The sequence below is a fragment of the Pseudophryne corroboree genome, chromosome 9 (assembly GCF_028390025.1).
Source record: "Pseudophryne corroboree isolate aPseCor3 chromosome 9, aPseCor3.hap2, whole genome shotgun sequence".
Classification (NCBI taxonomy): Eukaryota; Metazoa; Chordata; class Amphibia; order Anura; family Myobatrachidae; genus Pseudophryne; species Pseudophryne corroboree.
The window spans coordinates 253720769-253737923 of NC_086452.1; the positions used below are offsets into that span (position 1 = coordinate 253720769).

At 43.7% G+C, this 17155-nt stretch overlaps 1 protein-coding gene across 3 annotated transcripts in view; it reads left to right on the forward strand.

Moving 5' to 3' along the window:
* Nucleotides 1-17155, forward strand: part of HMCN1 (hemicentin 1) — a 1072092-nt gene that overhangs the window by 500401 nt on the left and 554536 nt on the right. For all 3 annotated transcript variants that reach the window (XM_063940215.1, XM_063940214.1, XM_063940213.1), the window contains one exon: nt 15430-15617. In XM_063940215.1, coding sequence (XP_063796285.1) covers nt 15430-15617 — 188 coding nt within the window. The remainder of the gene's footprint in view (nt 1-15429; nt 15618-17155) is intronic.

Sequence of the window (17155 nt, forward strand, 5' to 3'; positions counted from 1 at the left end):
ATATTTATATAAAAGCGCTGTACTGACTGGGATTTTATTCCAGTGTTCGGTGGCGCTGGGTGTGTGCTGGCATACTCTCTCTCTGTCTCTCCAAAGGGCCTTATTGGGGGACTGTCTCCATATATATATATATATATATATATATAAAAAATGGGGGAATAAGGGTACCGGCGACTGGTGTGATTTAAAATGCAATTGTTAAAAGATTGATTTAAAAGCCAAAAAACTATATAATGATATAAACAAGTTTATTACTCACATAAAAGTAGGTTTAAAACATAAAACTACTAGTAAAATCTTAAGAATGCAAATGTCTTAGTAAAAAGTAAGGAGTTCTAACTTAGCTTTTAAAATAGGCACAGGGGGGTCACCACAGGGAGCCCAACGCGTTTCGTCACAGCTGACTTCTTCAAAGCTAAGTAGCAGACACTGATACCGACACGGATTCTGACTCCAGTGTCGACTACGATGATGCGAGGTTACACCCAAGGGTGGCCAAAAGTATTCATTATATAATTATTGCAATAAAAGATGTTTTGCATATCACAGATGACCCCTCTGTCCCTGACACGAGGATATGCATGTTTAAGGAAAAGAAGCCTGAGGTAACCTCTCCCCCATCTCATGAGCTGAACGCGTTATTTGAAAAGGCTTGGGAAACTCCAGACAAGAAACTGCATATTCCCAAGAGAATTCTTATGGCGTATCCTTTCCCCGCACAGGACATGTTACGGTGGAAATCCTTGCCCAGGGTGGACAAGGCTTTGACGCGCTTGTCCAAAAAGGTGGCGCTACCGTCTCCAGACACGGCAGTCCTCAAGGATCCTGCTGATCGCAGACAGGAAACTACCTTAAAATCAATTTATGCACATACGGGTGCCTTGCTCAGACCGGCAATATCGTCGGCTTGGGTATGTAGCGCAATAGCAGCATGGGCAGATAACTTGTCATCTGACATTGATACCCTAGATAGGGATAGCATTTTATTGACCTTGTGTCACATTAAAGACGCAGCCTTATATATGAGAGACGCTGCGAGAGACGTGGGGCTGTTAAGTTCAAGAGCCAACGCCATGGCAATTTCTGCTAGGCGAGCCCTGTGGACCCGCCAATGGACGGGTGATGCCGACTCAAAGAGACATATGGAAGTTTTTTCCTTACAAGGGTGAGGTTTTATTTGGGAAGGGTCTCGCGGACCTGGTTTCCACAGCTACCACGGGTAAATCTACTTTTTTACCTTATGTTCCCCCACAGCAAAAGAAAACACCACAATATCAGATGCAGTCCTTTCGGTCGCATAAGTCCAGAAGAGGTCGGGGCTCTTCCTTCCTCGCCAGAGGTAAAGGTAGAGGGAAAATAATTCCTGCTACGGCTAGTTCCCAGGAGCAGAAGTCCTCCCCGGCTTCTACTAAATCCACCACATGACGCTGGGGCTCCGTGGCGGGAGTCCGCATCGGTGGGGGCACGTCTTCGACTCTTCAGCCAGGTCTGGGTTCAGTCAGACGTGGATCCTTGGGCGATGGAAATTGTATCCCAAGGCTACAAGCTGGAATTCGAAGAGGTGCCTCCTCGCCGATTTTTCAAATCGGCTTTACCAGCTTCTCCCCCAGAGAGGGAAATAGTTTTAGCTGCAATTCAAAAACTGTGTCAAAAGCAAGTGATTATCAAGGTTCCCCTAGTCCAACAGGGGAAGGGGTACTGTGCAACTCTGTTTGTGGTCCCGAAACCGGATGGCTCGGTCAGACCCATTCTGAATCTAAAATCCCTAAACCTGTACTTGAAAAAGTTCAAATTCAAGATGGAATCGCTCCGGGCAATTATCTCCAGCCTGGAAGGGGGGGATTTTATGGTGTCTCTAGACATAAAGGATGCATACCTTCATGTCCCCATATATCCCCCTCATCAGGCGTACCTGAGATTCACTGTACAGGACTGTCATTACCAGTTTCAGACGTTGCCGTTTGGGCTTTCCACGGCCCCGAGGATTTTCACCAAGGTAATGGCGGAAATGATGGTGCTCCTGCGCAGGCAGGGAGTCACAATTATCCTGTACTTGGACGATCTCCTGATAAAAGCGAGATCGAGAGATCAGTTGCTGAAAAGCGTGTCGCTCTCCCTGAGAATGCTGCAGCAGCATGGCTGGATTCTAAATCTACCAAAGTCACAGTTGATTCCAACGACTCGGCTATCTTTCTTAGGCATGATTCTGGACACGGAACAGAAGAGGGTTTTTCTCCCAATGGAAAAAGCCCAGGAACTCCAGAACATGGTCAGGGACCTGCTAAAACCAAAAAGAGTGTCAGTTCATCAATGCACTCGTGTACTGGGAAAAATGGTGGCGACCTACGAGGCCATCCCCTTCGGCAGGTTCCATGCGAGGACGTTTCAGTAGGACCTTCTGGACAAGTGGTCGGGGTCCCATCTACAAATACATCAGGAAATAAGCCTGTCCCCAAGGGCCAGGGTGTCTCTCCTGTGGTGGCTGCAGAGTACTCACCTTCTCGAGGGTTGCCTGTTCGGCATTCAAGACTGGGTTCTGGTGACCACGGACGCGAGCCTCCGTGGATGGGGAGCAGTCACACAAGGAAGAAATTTTCAAGGAATATGGTCAAGCCAGGAGGCTTGTCTACACATCAACGTACTGGAATTGAGGGCCATATGCAATGGCCTACGACAAGCAGTGAATCTTCTTCGCGGCCTACCGGTGCTGATTCAGTCAGACAACGTCACAGCCATGGCTCATGTAAACCGCCAAGGCGGGACAAGGAGCAGAGTGGCAATGGCGGAAGCAACCAGGATTCTTCGCTGGGCGGAAAATCACGTAAGCGCTCTGTCAGCAGTCTTCATTCCAGGAGTGGACAACTGGGAAGCAGACTTCCTCAGCAGACACGATCTCCATCCAGGAGAGTGGGGACTTCATCAAGAAGTTTTTGCAGAGTTAAGAAGTCGTTGGGGACTTCCTCAAATAGACATGATGTCGTCACGCCTCAACAAGAAGCTTCGGAGATATTGTGCCAGGTCAAGGGACCCTCAGGCAGTAGTGGTAGACGCCCTGGTGACACCATGGGTGTTCCAGTCGGTTTATGTGTTCCCTCCTCTTCCTCTCATCTCAAAAATATTGAGAATCATAAGACGAAAAAGAGTGCAGACAATACTCATTGTTCCAGATTGGCCTCGAAGGGCCTGGTATTCAGATCTTCAGGACATGCTCACAGAAGATCCGTGGCCTCTTCCTCTCAGGGAGGACCTGTTGCAGCAGACTTACCGCGGTTATGTTTGACGGCATGGCGGTTGAACACCGAATCCTAGCTGGGAAAAGTATTCCGGAGGAAGTCATCCCTACTCTGATAAAGGCTAGGAAGGAGGTGACGGCGAAACACTATCACCGTATCTGGAGGAAGTATGTATCTTGGTGTGAAGCCAAGAATGCTCCTACGGAAGATTTCCACCTTGGCCGTTTTCTCCACTTTCTACAAACAGGAGTGGATATGGGCCTAAAGTTAGGCTCCATTAAGGTACAGATTTTGGCCCTATCAATATTCTTTCAGAAGGAATTGGCTTCTCTCCCGGAAGTCCAAACTTTTGTGAAGGGAGTACTGCACATCCAGCCTCCTTTTGTGCCGCCAGTGGCACCATGGGACCTTAACGTGGTGTTACAGTTCCTAAAATCACACTGGTTTGAACCTCTTCAAACGGTTGAATTAAAATTTCTCACTTGGAAAGTTGCTGGCCTTGGCATCTGCAAGGCGGGTGCCTGAATTGGCGGCTTTGTCTCACAAGAGCCCCTATCTGATTTTCCATGTGGATCGAGCAGAGTTGAGAACTCGTACTCAATTTCTGCCTAAGGTAGTTTCATGATTTCATATAAACCAACCTATTGTGGTGCCTGTGGCTACGGGGGACTTAGAGGATTCCAAGTCGCTTGATATAGTCAGGGCTTTTAAAATTTATGTAGCCAGGACGGCTTGAGTTCGGAAAACAGAGGCACTGTTTGTCCTGTATGCGGCCAACAAAGTTGGCGCTCCTGCTTCTAAGCAGACTATTGCTCGCTGGATCTGTAACACGATCCAGCAGGCTCATTCTATGGCCGGATTGCCAGTACCAAATTCGGTAAAGGCCCATTCCACTAGGAGGGTGGGCTCTACTTGGGCGGCTGCCCGAGGTGTCTCGGCATTGCAACTTTGCCGAGCGGCTACTTGGTCGGGTTCAAACACTTTTGCTAAATTCTACAAGTTTGATACCTTGGCTGAGGAGGACCTCATGTTTGCTCAATCGGTGCTGCAGAGTCATCCGCACTCTCCCGCCCGGTCTGGAGCTTTGGTATAATCCCCATGGTCCTTACGGAGTCCCCAGCATCCTCTAGGACGTAAGAGTAAATAAGATTTTAAACCTACCGGTAAATCTTTTTCTCCTAGTCCGTAGAGGATGCTGGGCGCCCATCCCAGTGCGGACTGAATTCTGCAAGATTTGTCTATAGTTATTGCTTACATAAGGGTTATGTTACAGTTTTGATCAGTCTCTGGCTGATGCTGTTTTGTTTCATACTGTTAACTGGTTCGTATGTTCCAAGTTGTACGGTGTGGATGGTGTGGGCTGGTATGTATCTTGCCCTTAGATTAACAAAAATCCTTTCCTCGTACTGTCCGTCTCCTCTGGGCACAGTTCTCTCACTGAGGTCTGGAGGAGGGGCATAGAGGGAAGAGCCAGTGCACACCCATCTAAAGTCTTTAGAGTGCCCATGTCTCCTGCGGAGCCCGTCTATACCCCATGGTCCTTACGGAGTCCCCAGCATCCTCTACGGACTAGGAGAAAAAGATTTACCGGTAGGTTTAAAATCTTATTTTACTAGACCTCTTCCTCCTCCTTAAGAGTTTGGTTTAAAAAAACATCTGTGCCACTTGACCATGTTTGCATGCTGTTATACATAGAGTTGCTTCCACATGATCTGCTTATTTGATATTTACATTAAAGAATAGATGTAGCTAATAAAGTTGCCACTTGTTGTATATAACTTTCCTATACATATAAACTGTAGATCCACTGAGGTAGGTCAATTTAAAATAAGAACATGGTTAATTTGGTTGTAAACTGGAGCTAATTGGTACAGAGATCAGCATTAGCATCACAAGTGGTGCACAAAAGTACTGTAAGGCTGGAGTCACATAGGAGTAGTTTTTCCTGCAGTTGTATATACCAGCATTGTTTGTCTGCCCCTATTAATAGTAGTGATGAGCGGGTTCGGTTCCTCGGAATCCGAACCCCCCCTGAACTTCACCCATTTTACACGGGTCCGAGGCATATTTGGATACTCCAGTATTGCTCGGTTAACCCGAGCGCGCCCGTACGTCATCATCCCGCTGTCGGATTCTCGCGAGATTCGGATTCTATATAAGGAGCCGCGCGTCGCCGCCATTTTTCACTCGTGCATTGGAAATGATAGTGAGAGGACGTGGCTGGCGTCCTCTCACTTTGTTTCAGATCTTTCAGGGGGCTGCAAATATCTTTATTCTGGGGACCAGCAGTATTATAGGAGGAGTGCAGTGCAGAGTTTTGCTGACCAGTGACCACCAGTATTATACGTTCTCTGCCTGAAAAATGCTCCATATCTGTGCTCAGTGTGCTGCATATATCTGTGCTCACACTGCTTTATTGTGGGGACTGGGGACCAGCAGTATTATATAGGAGGAGTACAATGCAGAGTTTTGCTGACCAGTGACCACCAGTATTATACGTTCTCTGCCTGAAAAACGCTCCATATCTGTGCTCAGTGTGCTGCATATATCTGTGCTCACACTGCTTTATTGTGGGGACTGGGGACCAGCAGTATTATATAGGAGGAGTACAGTGCAGAGTTTTGCTGACCAGTGACCACCAGTATTATACGTTCTCTGCCTGAAAAACGCTCCATATCTCTGCTCAGTGTGCTGCATATATCTGTGCTCACACTGCTTTATTGTGGGGACTGGGGACCAGCAGTATTATTTAGGAGGAGTACAGTGCAGAGTTTTGCTGACCAGTGACCACCAGTATTATACGTTCTCTGCCTGAAAAACGCTCCATATCTGTGCTGCATTGTAGTATATAGTAGGAGTACAGTGCATAATTTTGCTGACCACCAGTATATAATATATAGGAGTACGGTACAGAAGGCCACTGATCTACCTACCTCTGTGTCGTCAAGTATACTATCCATCCATACCTGTGGTGCATTTCAGTTTTGCACAGTTTGCTGACCACCAGTATATAATATATAGCAGTACGGTACAGTAGGCCACTGCTCTACCTACCTCTGTGTCGTCAAGTATACTATCCATCTATACCTGTGGTGCATTTCTGTTGTGCGCAGTATATATAGTAGTAGGCCATTGCTATTGATACTGGCATATAATTCCACACATTAAAAAATGGAGAACAAAAATGTGGAGGGTAAAATAGGGAAAGATCAAGATCCACTTCCACCTCGTGCTGAAGCTGCTGCCACTAGTCATGGCCGAGACGATGAAATGCCATCAATGTCGTCTGCCAAGGCTGATGCCCAATGTCATAGTAGAGAGCATGTAAAATCCAAAACACAAAAGTTCAGTAAAATGACCCAAAAATCAAAATTAAAAGCGTCTGAGGAGAAGCGTAAACTTGCCAATATGCCATTTACGACACGGAGTGGCAAGGAACGGCTGAGGCCCTGGCCTATGTTCATGGCTAGTGGTTCAGCTTCACATGAGGATGGAAGCACTCATCCTCTCGCTAGAAAAATGAAAAGACTTAAGCTGGCAAAAGCACAGCAAAGAACTGTGCGTTCTTCTAAATCACAAATCCCCAAGGAGAGTCCAATTGTGTCGGCTGCGATGCCTGACCTTCCCAACACTGGACGGGAAGAGGTGGTGCCTTCCACCATTTGCACGCCCCCTGCAAGTGCTGGAAGGAGCACCCGCAGTCCATTTCCTGATAGTCAAATTGAAGATGTCACTGTTGAAGTACACCAGGATGAGGATATGGGTGTTGCTGGCGCTGAGAAGGAAATTGACAAGGAGGATTCTGATGGTGAGGTGGTTTGTTTGTCAGGCAGTGCAGGCACCCGAGGAGACACCTGTTGTCTGTGGGACGAATATGGCCATTGACATGCCTGGTCAAATTACAAAAAAAATCACCTCTTCGGTGTGGAATTATTTTAACACAAATGCGGACAACAGGTGTCAAGCCGTGTGTTGCCTTTGTCAAGCTGTAATAAGTATGGGTAAGGACGTTAACCACCTCGGAACATCCTCCCTTATACGTCACCTGCAGCGCATTCATCATAAGTCAGTGACAAGTTCAAAAACTTTGGATGACAGCGGAAGCAGTCCACTGACCACTAAATCCCTTCCTCTTGTAACCAAGCTCCTGCAAACCACACCACCAACTCCCTCACTGTCAATTTCCTCCTTACACAGGAAAGCCAATAGTCCTGCAGGCCATGTCACTGTCAAGTCTGATGAGTCCTCTCCTGCCTGGGCTTCCTCCGATGCATCCTTGAGTGTAACGCCTACTGCTGCTGGCGCTGCTGTTGTTGCTGCTGGGAGTCGATCATCATCCCAGAGGGGAAGTCGGAAGACCACTTGTACTACTTCCAGTAAGCAATTGACTGTCCAACAGTCCTTTGCGAGGAAGATGAAATATCACAGCAGTCATCCTGCTGCAAAGCGGATAACTCAGGCCTTGGCAGCCTGGGTGGTGAGAAACGTGTTTCCGTTATCCACCGTTAATTCACAGGCAACTGCAGACTTGATTGAGGTACTGTGTCCCCGGTACCAAATACCATCTAGGTTCCATTTTTTTAGGCAGGCGATACCGAAAATGTACACAGACCTCAGAAAAAGAGTCACCATTGTCCTTAAAAATGCAGTTGTACCCAATGTCCACTTAACCACGGACATGTGGACAAGTGGAGCAGGGCAGACTCAGGACTATATGACTGTGACAGCCCACTGGGTAGATGTATTGCCTCCCGCAGCAAGAACAGCAGCGGCGGCACCAGTAGCAGCATCTCGCAAATGCCAACTCGTTCCTAGGCAGGCTACGCTTTGTATCACCGCTTTCCAGAAGAGGCACACAGCTGAAAACCTCTTACGGAAACTGAGGAACATCATCGCAGAATGGCTTACCCCAAATGGACTCTCCTGGGGATTTGTGACATCGGACAATGCCAGCAATATTGTGCGTGCATTACATCTGGGCAAATTCCAGCACGTCCCATGTTTTGCACATACATTGAATTTGGTGGTGCAGAATTATTTAAAAAACGACAGGGGCGTGCAAGAGATGCTGTCGGTGGCCCGAAGAATTGCGGGCCACTTTCGGCATTCAGCCACCGCGTGCCGAAGACTGGAGCACCAGCAAACACTCCTGAACCTGCCCTGCCATCATCTGAAGCAAGAGGTAGTAACGAGGTGGAATTCAACCCTCTATATGCTTCAGAGGATGGAGGAGCAGCAAAAGGCCATTCAAGCCTATACATCTGCCTACGATATAGGCAAAGGAGGGGGAATGCACCTGACTCAAGCGCAGTGGAGAATGATTTCAACGTTGTGCAAGGTTCTGCAACCCTTTGAACTTGCCACACGTGAAGTCAGTTCAGACACTGCCAGCCTGAGTCAGGTCATTCCCCTCATCAGGCTTTTGCAGATGAAGCTGGAGACATTGAAGGAGGAGCTAAAACAGAGCGATTCCGCTAGGCATGTGGGATTTGTGGATGGAGCCCTTAATTCGCTTAACCAGGATTCACGGGTGGTCAATCTGTTGAAATCAGAGCACTACATTTTGGCCACCGTGCTCGATCCTAGATTTAAAACCTACGTTGGATCTCTCTTTCCGGCAGACACAAGTCTGCAGAGGTTCAAAGACCTGCTGGTGAGAAAATTGTCAAGTCAAGCGGAATGGGACCCGTCAACAGCTCTTCCTTCACATTCTCCCGCAACTGGGGATGCGAGGAAAAGGCTAAGAATTCCGAGCCCACCCGCTGGCGGTGATGCAGGGCAGTCTGGAGCGAGTGCTGACATCTGGTCCGGACTGAAGGACCTGCCAATGATTACTGACATGTCGTCTACTGTCACTGCATATGATTCTCTCACCATTGAAAGAATGGTGGAGGATTATATCAGTGACCGCATCCAAGTAGGCACGTCAGACAGTCCGTACGTATACTGGCAGGAAAAAGAGGCAATTTGGAGGCCCTTGCAGAAACTGGCTTTATTTTACCTAAGTTGCCCACCCTCCAGTGTGTACTCCGAAAGAGTGTTTAGTGCAGCCGCTCACCTTGTCAGCAATCGGCATACGAGGTTACTTCCAGAAAATGTGGAGAAGATGATGTTCATCAAAATTAATTATAATCAATTCCTCCGTGGAGACATTCACCAGCAATTGCCTCCAGAAAGTACACAGGGACCTGAGATGGTGGATTCCAGTGGGGACGAATTAATAATCTGTGAGGAGGGGGATGTACACAGTGAAAGGGGTGAGGAATCGGACGATGAGGAGGAGGAGGTGGACAGCTTGCCTCTGTAGAGCCGGATTGTGCAAGGAGAGATTGATTGCTTCATTTTTGGTGGGGGCCCAAACCAACCAGTCATTTCAGTCACAGTTGTGTGGCAGACCCTGTCGCTGAAATGATGGGTTTGTTAAAGTGTGCATGTCCTGTTTATACAACATAAGGGTGAGTGGGAGGGCCCAAGGACAATTCCATCTTGCACCTCTTTTTTCTTTAATTTTTCTTTGCATCATGTGCTGTTTGGGGACTATTTTTTTGAAGTGCTATCCTGCCTGACACTGCAGTGCCACTCCTAGATGGGCCAGGTGTTTGTGTCGGCCCCTTGTGTCGCTTAGCTTAGCCATCCAGCGACCTTGGTGCACCTCTTTTTTTCTTTGCATCATGTGCTGTTTGGTGACTATGTTTTTGAAGTGCCATCCTGTCCGACACTGCAGTGCTACTCCTAGATGGGCCAGGTGTTTGTGTCGGCCACTTGGGTCGCTTAGCTTAGTCACACAGCTAGCTCATTGCGCCTCTTTTTTTCTTTGCATCATGTGCTGTTTGGGGACTATTTTTTTGAAGTGCCATCCTGTCTGACACTGCAGTGCCACTCCTAGATGGGCCAGGTGTTTGTGTCGGCCACTTGGGTCGCTTAGCTTAGTCATCCAGCGACCTCGGTGCAAATTTTAGGACTAAAAATAATATTGTGAGGTGTGAGGTGTTCAGAATAGACTGAAAATGAGTGGAAATTATGGTTATTGAGGTTAATAATACTATGGGATCAAAATGACCCCCAAATTCTATGATTTAAGCTGTTTTTGAGGGGGTTTTGTAAAAAAAACACCCGAATCCAAAACACACCCGAATCCGACAAAAAAATTTCAGGGAGGTTTTGCCAAAACGCGTCCGAATCCAAAACACGACCGTGGAACCGAATCCAAAACCATAACACAAAACCCAAAAAATGTCCGGTGCACATCACTAATTAATAGTATTAAATTGAGTAAAAAAGTGTCCATGAGAAATATAAGGCATGTCCAAATCGGGCCCCTTAGCCCTGCCATAATTTCTCTATAATTTATCAATAAACTAGTATACATCAAAATATGTGTAATTGCCATAAAAATTTTGATGTTAAATATATTTATTGATTTGCGAATACAGCAGATATACCCTATTTATTATGAAACACTCTTTTCTGCAAGTCCTCCGTGTACAGAATGAACTAACAAGCATTGGATATCTAAACAGCAAAGAGAGGGATCTGTATTTCAATAGAACACCCTAAATCCACTACCTATGTGCATGTATTAATTATAATATGGAAACCAATAAACATAGATCCTGTAGATGCACCAGAAATACTAGGTATAGCAACAAAACAGTATTTTGAGTAAGGAACAAAGATAAAAGTATTCCAAGTAAATGGCACTCTAGGATGCAATTATTATAGCAGGATGCTGTCAAAATACTGGCACTCAGAATCCCGAAAGTCAGTAGACCGAAAGCAGGATAACAGTGGCCAGAATCCCAACACATCCCACTGGCAAGTACAGGTGTTAGTGTTAGTCACTAGGTGGAGGGTTAGGGTTAGGTTGTGAGGGTGCGGGGAAGTTAGAGTTAGGCTGCAGGGGGGCGGGGGGGGGGGGGGGTTAGGGTTAGGCTGTGGTAGGGGTGAGTTAGGGGTGGGCAGGAAATATTTACCGGGATGTGTTGGGATTCTGGCCATCGAGATCCCATTTTCGGTCTCCTGACTGCAGGATTTCGTACCCAGCCCATTATAGATAGTGAGCAACCGGATATACATGAAAAATGAAGAAAAACACCTATTTTGCTATATATTTGATGGTGCAAAATATGACACAAATGGTATTGTTGTAGTTGTAAACTAAATGAGTACAAAATACAGTACAAAGACAAGAATGAAAACACAATTCCCAATAGTCCCAAATACTGTAATATGATAGGTTAATCTACTATTATCTGCAATCTGCTACTATAATAATGCAAATATGATAGGGTTACACTAAATAGTTCACTGATAATAAGTAAGTGAAGTTATTGACATAATGTTAATCTAAGCTGCAAATGAAAGTAACCACAGTGTGTGACAGATGTTGTACTTTTCTCCAACACAGATCAACAATAATGTAACAGGTAAGACAGGATAAAAATATCACATCAATGGTAAAGATGGAATTGCTGTTCTCAGGAAGAGAATTGTATGTTTTTATAGATCGTGTTAATTTAGAACAGTAGTAAAATGTTTCTGCTATTTGTGAATAGTATTAATTTATTCTTTTAACTAATAAACAGGCAGGAGAGGTGATAATTTTCTAAATGATCCTCAAAAACAATGTAAAAAACATATTAACGTATTATAATTATAAATGTCAAAGTTTAGATTAAGATTTGAATAACAAATTCACTACAGTAAGTCAACACCTTATACAGCAATGAAATAATAAATGGGACTCTTGGGTTCCACATACGTAAGTAACTCTATTTGTGTTGTCTCCGGAGATGCAAGCAAAAATCTGTGTTTATTGCTGCCTTGGAGTTAGTTACTGGCTTACTGCTAGACGGTACAGGTAATTGAATAACCCCAGCCACTCTATCTGGAAGCTTGAGCCGCACTGTAAAGCCCATGGTTAATTGAATTGTCCCATACTATTTAATTTCCTCGGGAGTGGTAATTCTTGGATCCTTCTAACATTTTTGCTGTTAAATACACCTAGGTTCAAGTGACAAGTTCAAAACGGAGTTTTAGAGATCGGCATGAACAGTATGGAACAAAACAAGTTCATGTTGTCTATGAATGCATATTTGCATCTCCCAATATGGGACGGTACCAATGCTGCATACAAATTACTGCACTCATTTATTTGTTATAATATTAATAAAGTTGAAGTGATTAAATGACTAGCACACACAAGTCCTTCTCAGATTTGCAATCCAGAATCTTCATATGGCTTCGCATTGGTAGTGCTGAGGCTAATCACAAAGATTATAGCCGTTATTGCGGTGCTTTTAAATGTCCAAGGGGTGACAATAATTTCTTACCTGGAAGACCTGGTAATCAAACATTACTCCAGTATTATTTATATATTTATTTTTTATTATTAACAGTTTCTTATATAGCGCAGCAAATTCCATTTTACAATTGGAAACAACAGTGATAAAACAAAATTGGGTAATAACAGACAGTCATAGAGGTAGGAAGACCCTGCTCGCAAGCTTACAATCTATAGGGAACTAGGCATTGATACACAAGAATAGTTGTTATCTATTACATAATGGTTCACCAGATTGCAAAGGTTCTTGGTCGGCTGTATGATATGGTCACATAGCAATATTGGCCTTGGGTCAGGAGAATGGGAAAGTGAAAAAAAGCAAAAATATTTGTGGATATGTGTGGACTGTACAGTGGGGATGTAACTGTATCGGAAAGTTTATGAAAGGTTATGTGGACATTTCCAAAATTTGCTAAGCTTGCCTGAAGAGGTGAGTTTTCAGGGAATGCTTGAAGGTTTGCAGACTAGAGGAGAGTCTTATTGTGTGTAGGAGTGAGTGAGTGCAGCACAAAGAAATTGCTGCAATCGTGAATGGGACCGAATAATTGAGTGTGGATGAGAAATGCAGATCTTGTAAAGAGCAAAGAGGTCGGAAGATATTTTGAGATAAGCAAAGATATGTACGTTGGTGTAGTTTGGTTAATGGCCTTGTGTGTGAATAAAAGTATTTTATATTGAATACGGTAGAATATAGGTGACCAATAGACGGACTGACAGAGTGGATCTGCAGTTGATGAACATATAGCGAGGAAGATTAGCCTTGCAGCTGCATTTAGAATCGATTGTAGTGGTGAGAGTTTCTTTTTGGGAAGACCAGTAAGAAGACTATTGAGATAATTAGAGCATGGATTCGTTTTTCAGTGTTGTGTAATGTATGGTCGTATTTTGAATATGTTTTTTAGAAGCATGTAACATGATTTTGAGATGGATTGAATATGGGGAACAAAGGACAGTTCAGAGTCAAGGATGACACCAACGCAGTGGGCTTGTGGGGTAGGATTGATTGTCGAGTTCTCATCAGTGATAGAGATATCAGGTTGGTAACTACTATTGGTCGGTAGAAATATAATTAAGTCTGTTTTGAAAATATTAAGGGGTAGATGTATTAACCTGGAGAGGACATAAGGAAGTGATAAACCAGTGATAAGTGCAAGGTGATAACGCACCTGCTAATCAGCTCCAAACTGTTAATTTACATATTGGAGCTGATTGGCTGGTGTGTTTATCACCTTACACTTATCACTGGTTTATCACTTCCTTATGCCTTCCCCAGGTTAATACATCTGCCCCTAAGTTTGAGGTGGCGAGATGACATCCAAGAGGAAATGGCAGAGAGGCATTCAGTGACACGGACCAATACAGATGGTGACAAATCTGGGGAGGATAGGTAGATTTGAGTATCATCCGCGTTTAGATGATACTGAAATCCAAAAGAACTGATTAGTTTGCCAAGAGATGTGGTATAGATTGAGAAAAGCAGAGGACGTAAGACTAGCCTTGTGGTACTTCAACTGATAGAGGTAGTGAAGAGGAGGTGGATTCAGAGAAGCGAACACTGAAACAGCAATTAGGTAGGATGAGAACCAAGAAAGGGTTGTGTCCTGAAGACCTAGAGATTGTAGTGTTTGTATGAGAAGAGAGTGTCAACAGTGTCAAAGCAGCAGCGAGATCTAGAAGAATAAGAAGTGAGTAATGGCCTTTGGACTTAGCAGTGACCAGATAATTTAATACTTTAGTCAGTGCTGTCTCTGTAGAGTGTTGGGAATGATGGCCTGACAGAAGTGGGTCCAATAAGTTGTGCAAATAAAGAAATTGTGTGAGGCGATTGTAGGCAAGTCTCTCAATTAGTTTGGAGGGGCATGGCAGCTGAGAGATGGGACAGTAGTTAGAGAGAGAGTTAGGGTCAGAATTTAGTTTTTACAGAATGGAAGTAATCACTGGATGCTTGAACAGTGTAGGAAAGATACCAGGAGAGAGAAAGATTACAGATTTTAGTTAAGGTTGAGATGAGCACAGAGTCAGAGCTTTACTTATTTGTGAAGGTATAGAATCAAGAGGAGAGGTAGTAGAGTATGAGAAGAGTGTTGATACTTCATCTTCTTTTCTAGGATCAAATGAACAGGAGTGTCATGTGGGAGTGAGGGCCCAGACAGTAGCATCCCATGAGTGGATAGTCAACTGTCTGAAATCTAACCTAGTACCAGTCTTGAAAACTATTTTTCTAGGACTGCTGTTTCAAACCAAAGAGCAGTTGGTATTTACTCTGTAAGACCACATTCTCTACTGGTTCTCAGATGGATGTTGTTTCTTTTGAGTAGTGATTGAATCAGCCTTTGAAGTGGTGCAGTTTCAGTAAAAATCAATAAGATAATGTGTTGGGTGGAAGAGAATTTTCCAGCATTGACTGATAACAGAGTAAAATAGTATTTCTCAGCTGTATACTACATGGAAATACAATGTCAAATACCTCAAATTCTAACTGGGTATGGAAGCTTTATTTTAGGTTATATGATAATTTAATGAAATCAGGTACTGTATATGTATGTGTTCTGTGATGTAAAGATGGATGACTTAAATAATTTTTCATACGGAGCATCAATAACATGAATTCATGATTTTTAAATACTGTAACAGGAAATGCTAGGCCTACTTTAAATTATGTAACCAATAACATAAATATGTTTGTATACAAATTGACTTTGCATTGTTTTCATTAAACAACATACATTTTTCTATTGAAAAATGTGTTATTTAATGCAGCATTATTGTAGTGTATTGGTATTATGAATTCAAATGTGTTATGTGCAGGTTATTGATTTGTTATGTTGTGGCTGTTGTTATATTTTTATTTAGTACCTCCAACTTTTGAAGAAGCCAATGAAAATTTGTTAGAGAATATTACGTCTCTGGCAAATCACACAATATTGTTGGACTGCAGTGTGAAAAGCGATCCTGCGCCCACAGTACACTGGCAGAAAGACGGACATGTCATCAAGGAAGGAAAACAATATCAGATTTTATCCAGTGGATTATATCTGCAGGTCAGTACTACAATTGTAATGATCACCAGCGCATACATGTTTACATGTAGTCAACATATTTGCAGAAATATTCAAGGCCATTAATAAAGTGGCACATCTAGGTCACAAGTAGTCGTTTAATTATGTCTGCTCTAACATCAAAATTACTGAAGCTTGAATCCATTATTTTATTCTTATGAGATGAGATGGTTGTAAAGCATTTAATAGCACAAAATCTATCTTATATGTTAAAGCTTGATAATATGTTGTCCATTAAGACCTTAACTATATATATTTATATATATATATATATATATATATATATATATATATATATATAATGAGGGGATAAGGGTACCGGCGACCTGTGTTGTTAAAATAGTAAAATTTATGAGCCAAAAAATATTTAAGAACACAAACAAGTTTTTAATAGTACATAAGAGTTGAATAAAACACAAAAAATCTTTAGTCACTAATAAAAGCATAAAAATCTCTATTTAAAAGGTAGGAGATCTGACTAAACTTTAAAAATAGGCAGGGGGTCAGTGCAGGGAATCCAACGCGTTTCATCACATCCGACTTCTTCAAAGGGTAGGGACAGAATGATATACCATGCCTATTTATACCCCTAACAAACTAGCTCAGGGATGTGATGTCATAATTAGTCATGTGACACAATATAGGATCTAACATTAAAGTCAAGAACAATGCTATAAAAAGGTGGCCTCATGTAATGTAGAACATTACAAGTATATTATAATGAAAAACGAGTGTTAATAGGGCTAAGAAAGACTTTAAATGGATAAACATAGTAAAGTGCGGCATTTCTGCCACACTTCCGGTGACGGCGGTAGCGGGTCACGTGTTTTTGGGCACTTCCGCCCCACTTCCAGTGCGCGGCTGCGAGTCTCTGTCACTACACATGTGCCCGCGGCGGCTCTTGTCATTCCCTAGTCTGGAAACAATTCATTATGCAGTCTGCGTCCCTTCTCCACTGAGTGTGCAGCGGCCATATTGACATAGGGAAAAGTCCATAGATTCTTATGGGAATTGCGGTGGCCATCTTAAAGTAGTTTCTGGAGACTTAGATTCTTGTTTTTCCGGTATCCATGTGTTATGCACACTAGTGCCTGCAGGAATGTACTGGTGTCTGAACTGTTATGCACACCAGTGGCTGCAGGAATGTACTGGTGTCTGAACTGTTATGCACACAAGTGCCTGCAGGAATGTACTGGTGTCTGAACGGATAGGGATGCAAAACAAATGAACTCACAGACAGACTGGGGAATATGACATTACGTACACAGAAGGTGATAGGGTAACAAAACAAACACAAAGTGAACAGAGAAGCCCAGAGGCTAAGAAACTGGGTGTCTCCCTAGTATTAGTAATGCTCAGATGGAAAAAGCAAGATGTTGTGTTTTAATACGTAGAGAACCCGAAATGCTGTTGCTAAGGGCAACAGCAAAACCCTAAAGGGTTACCACCGGGTGTGGCAGTAAACTCCTTGGTCAGAGATGGAATGATAGACACAAGGAGAGTCTCCACAATCCTAATCC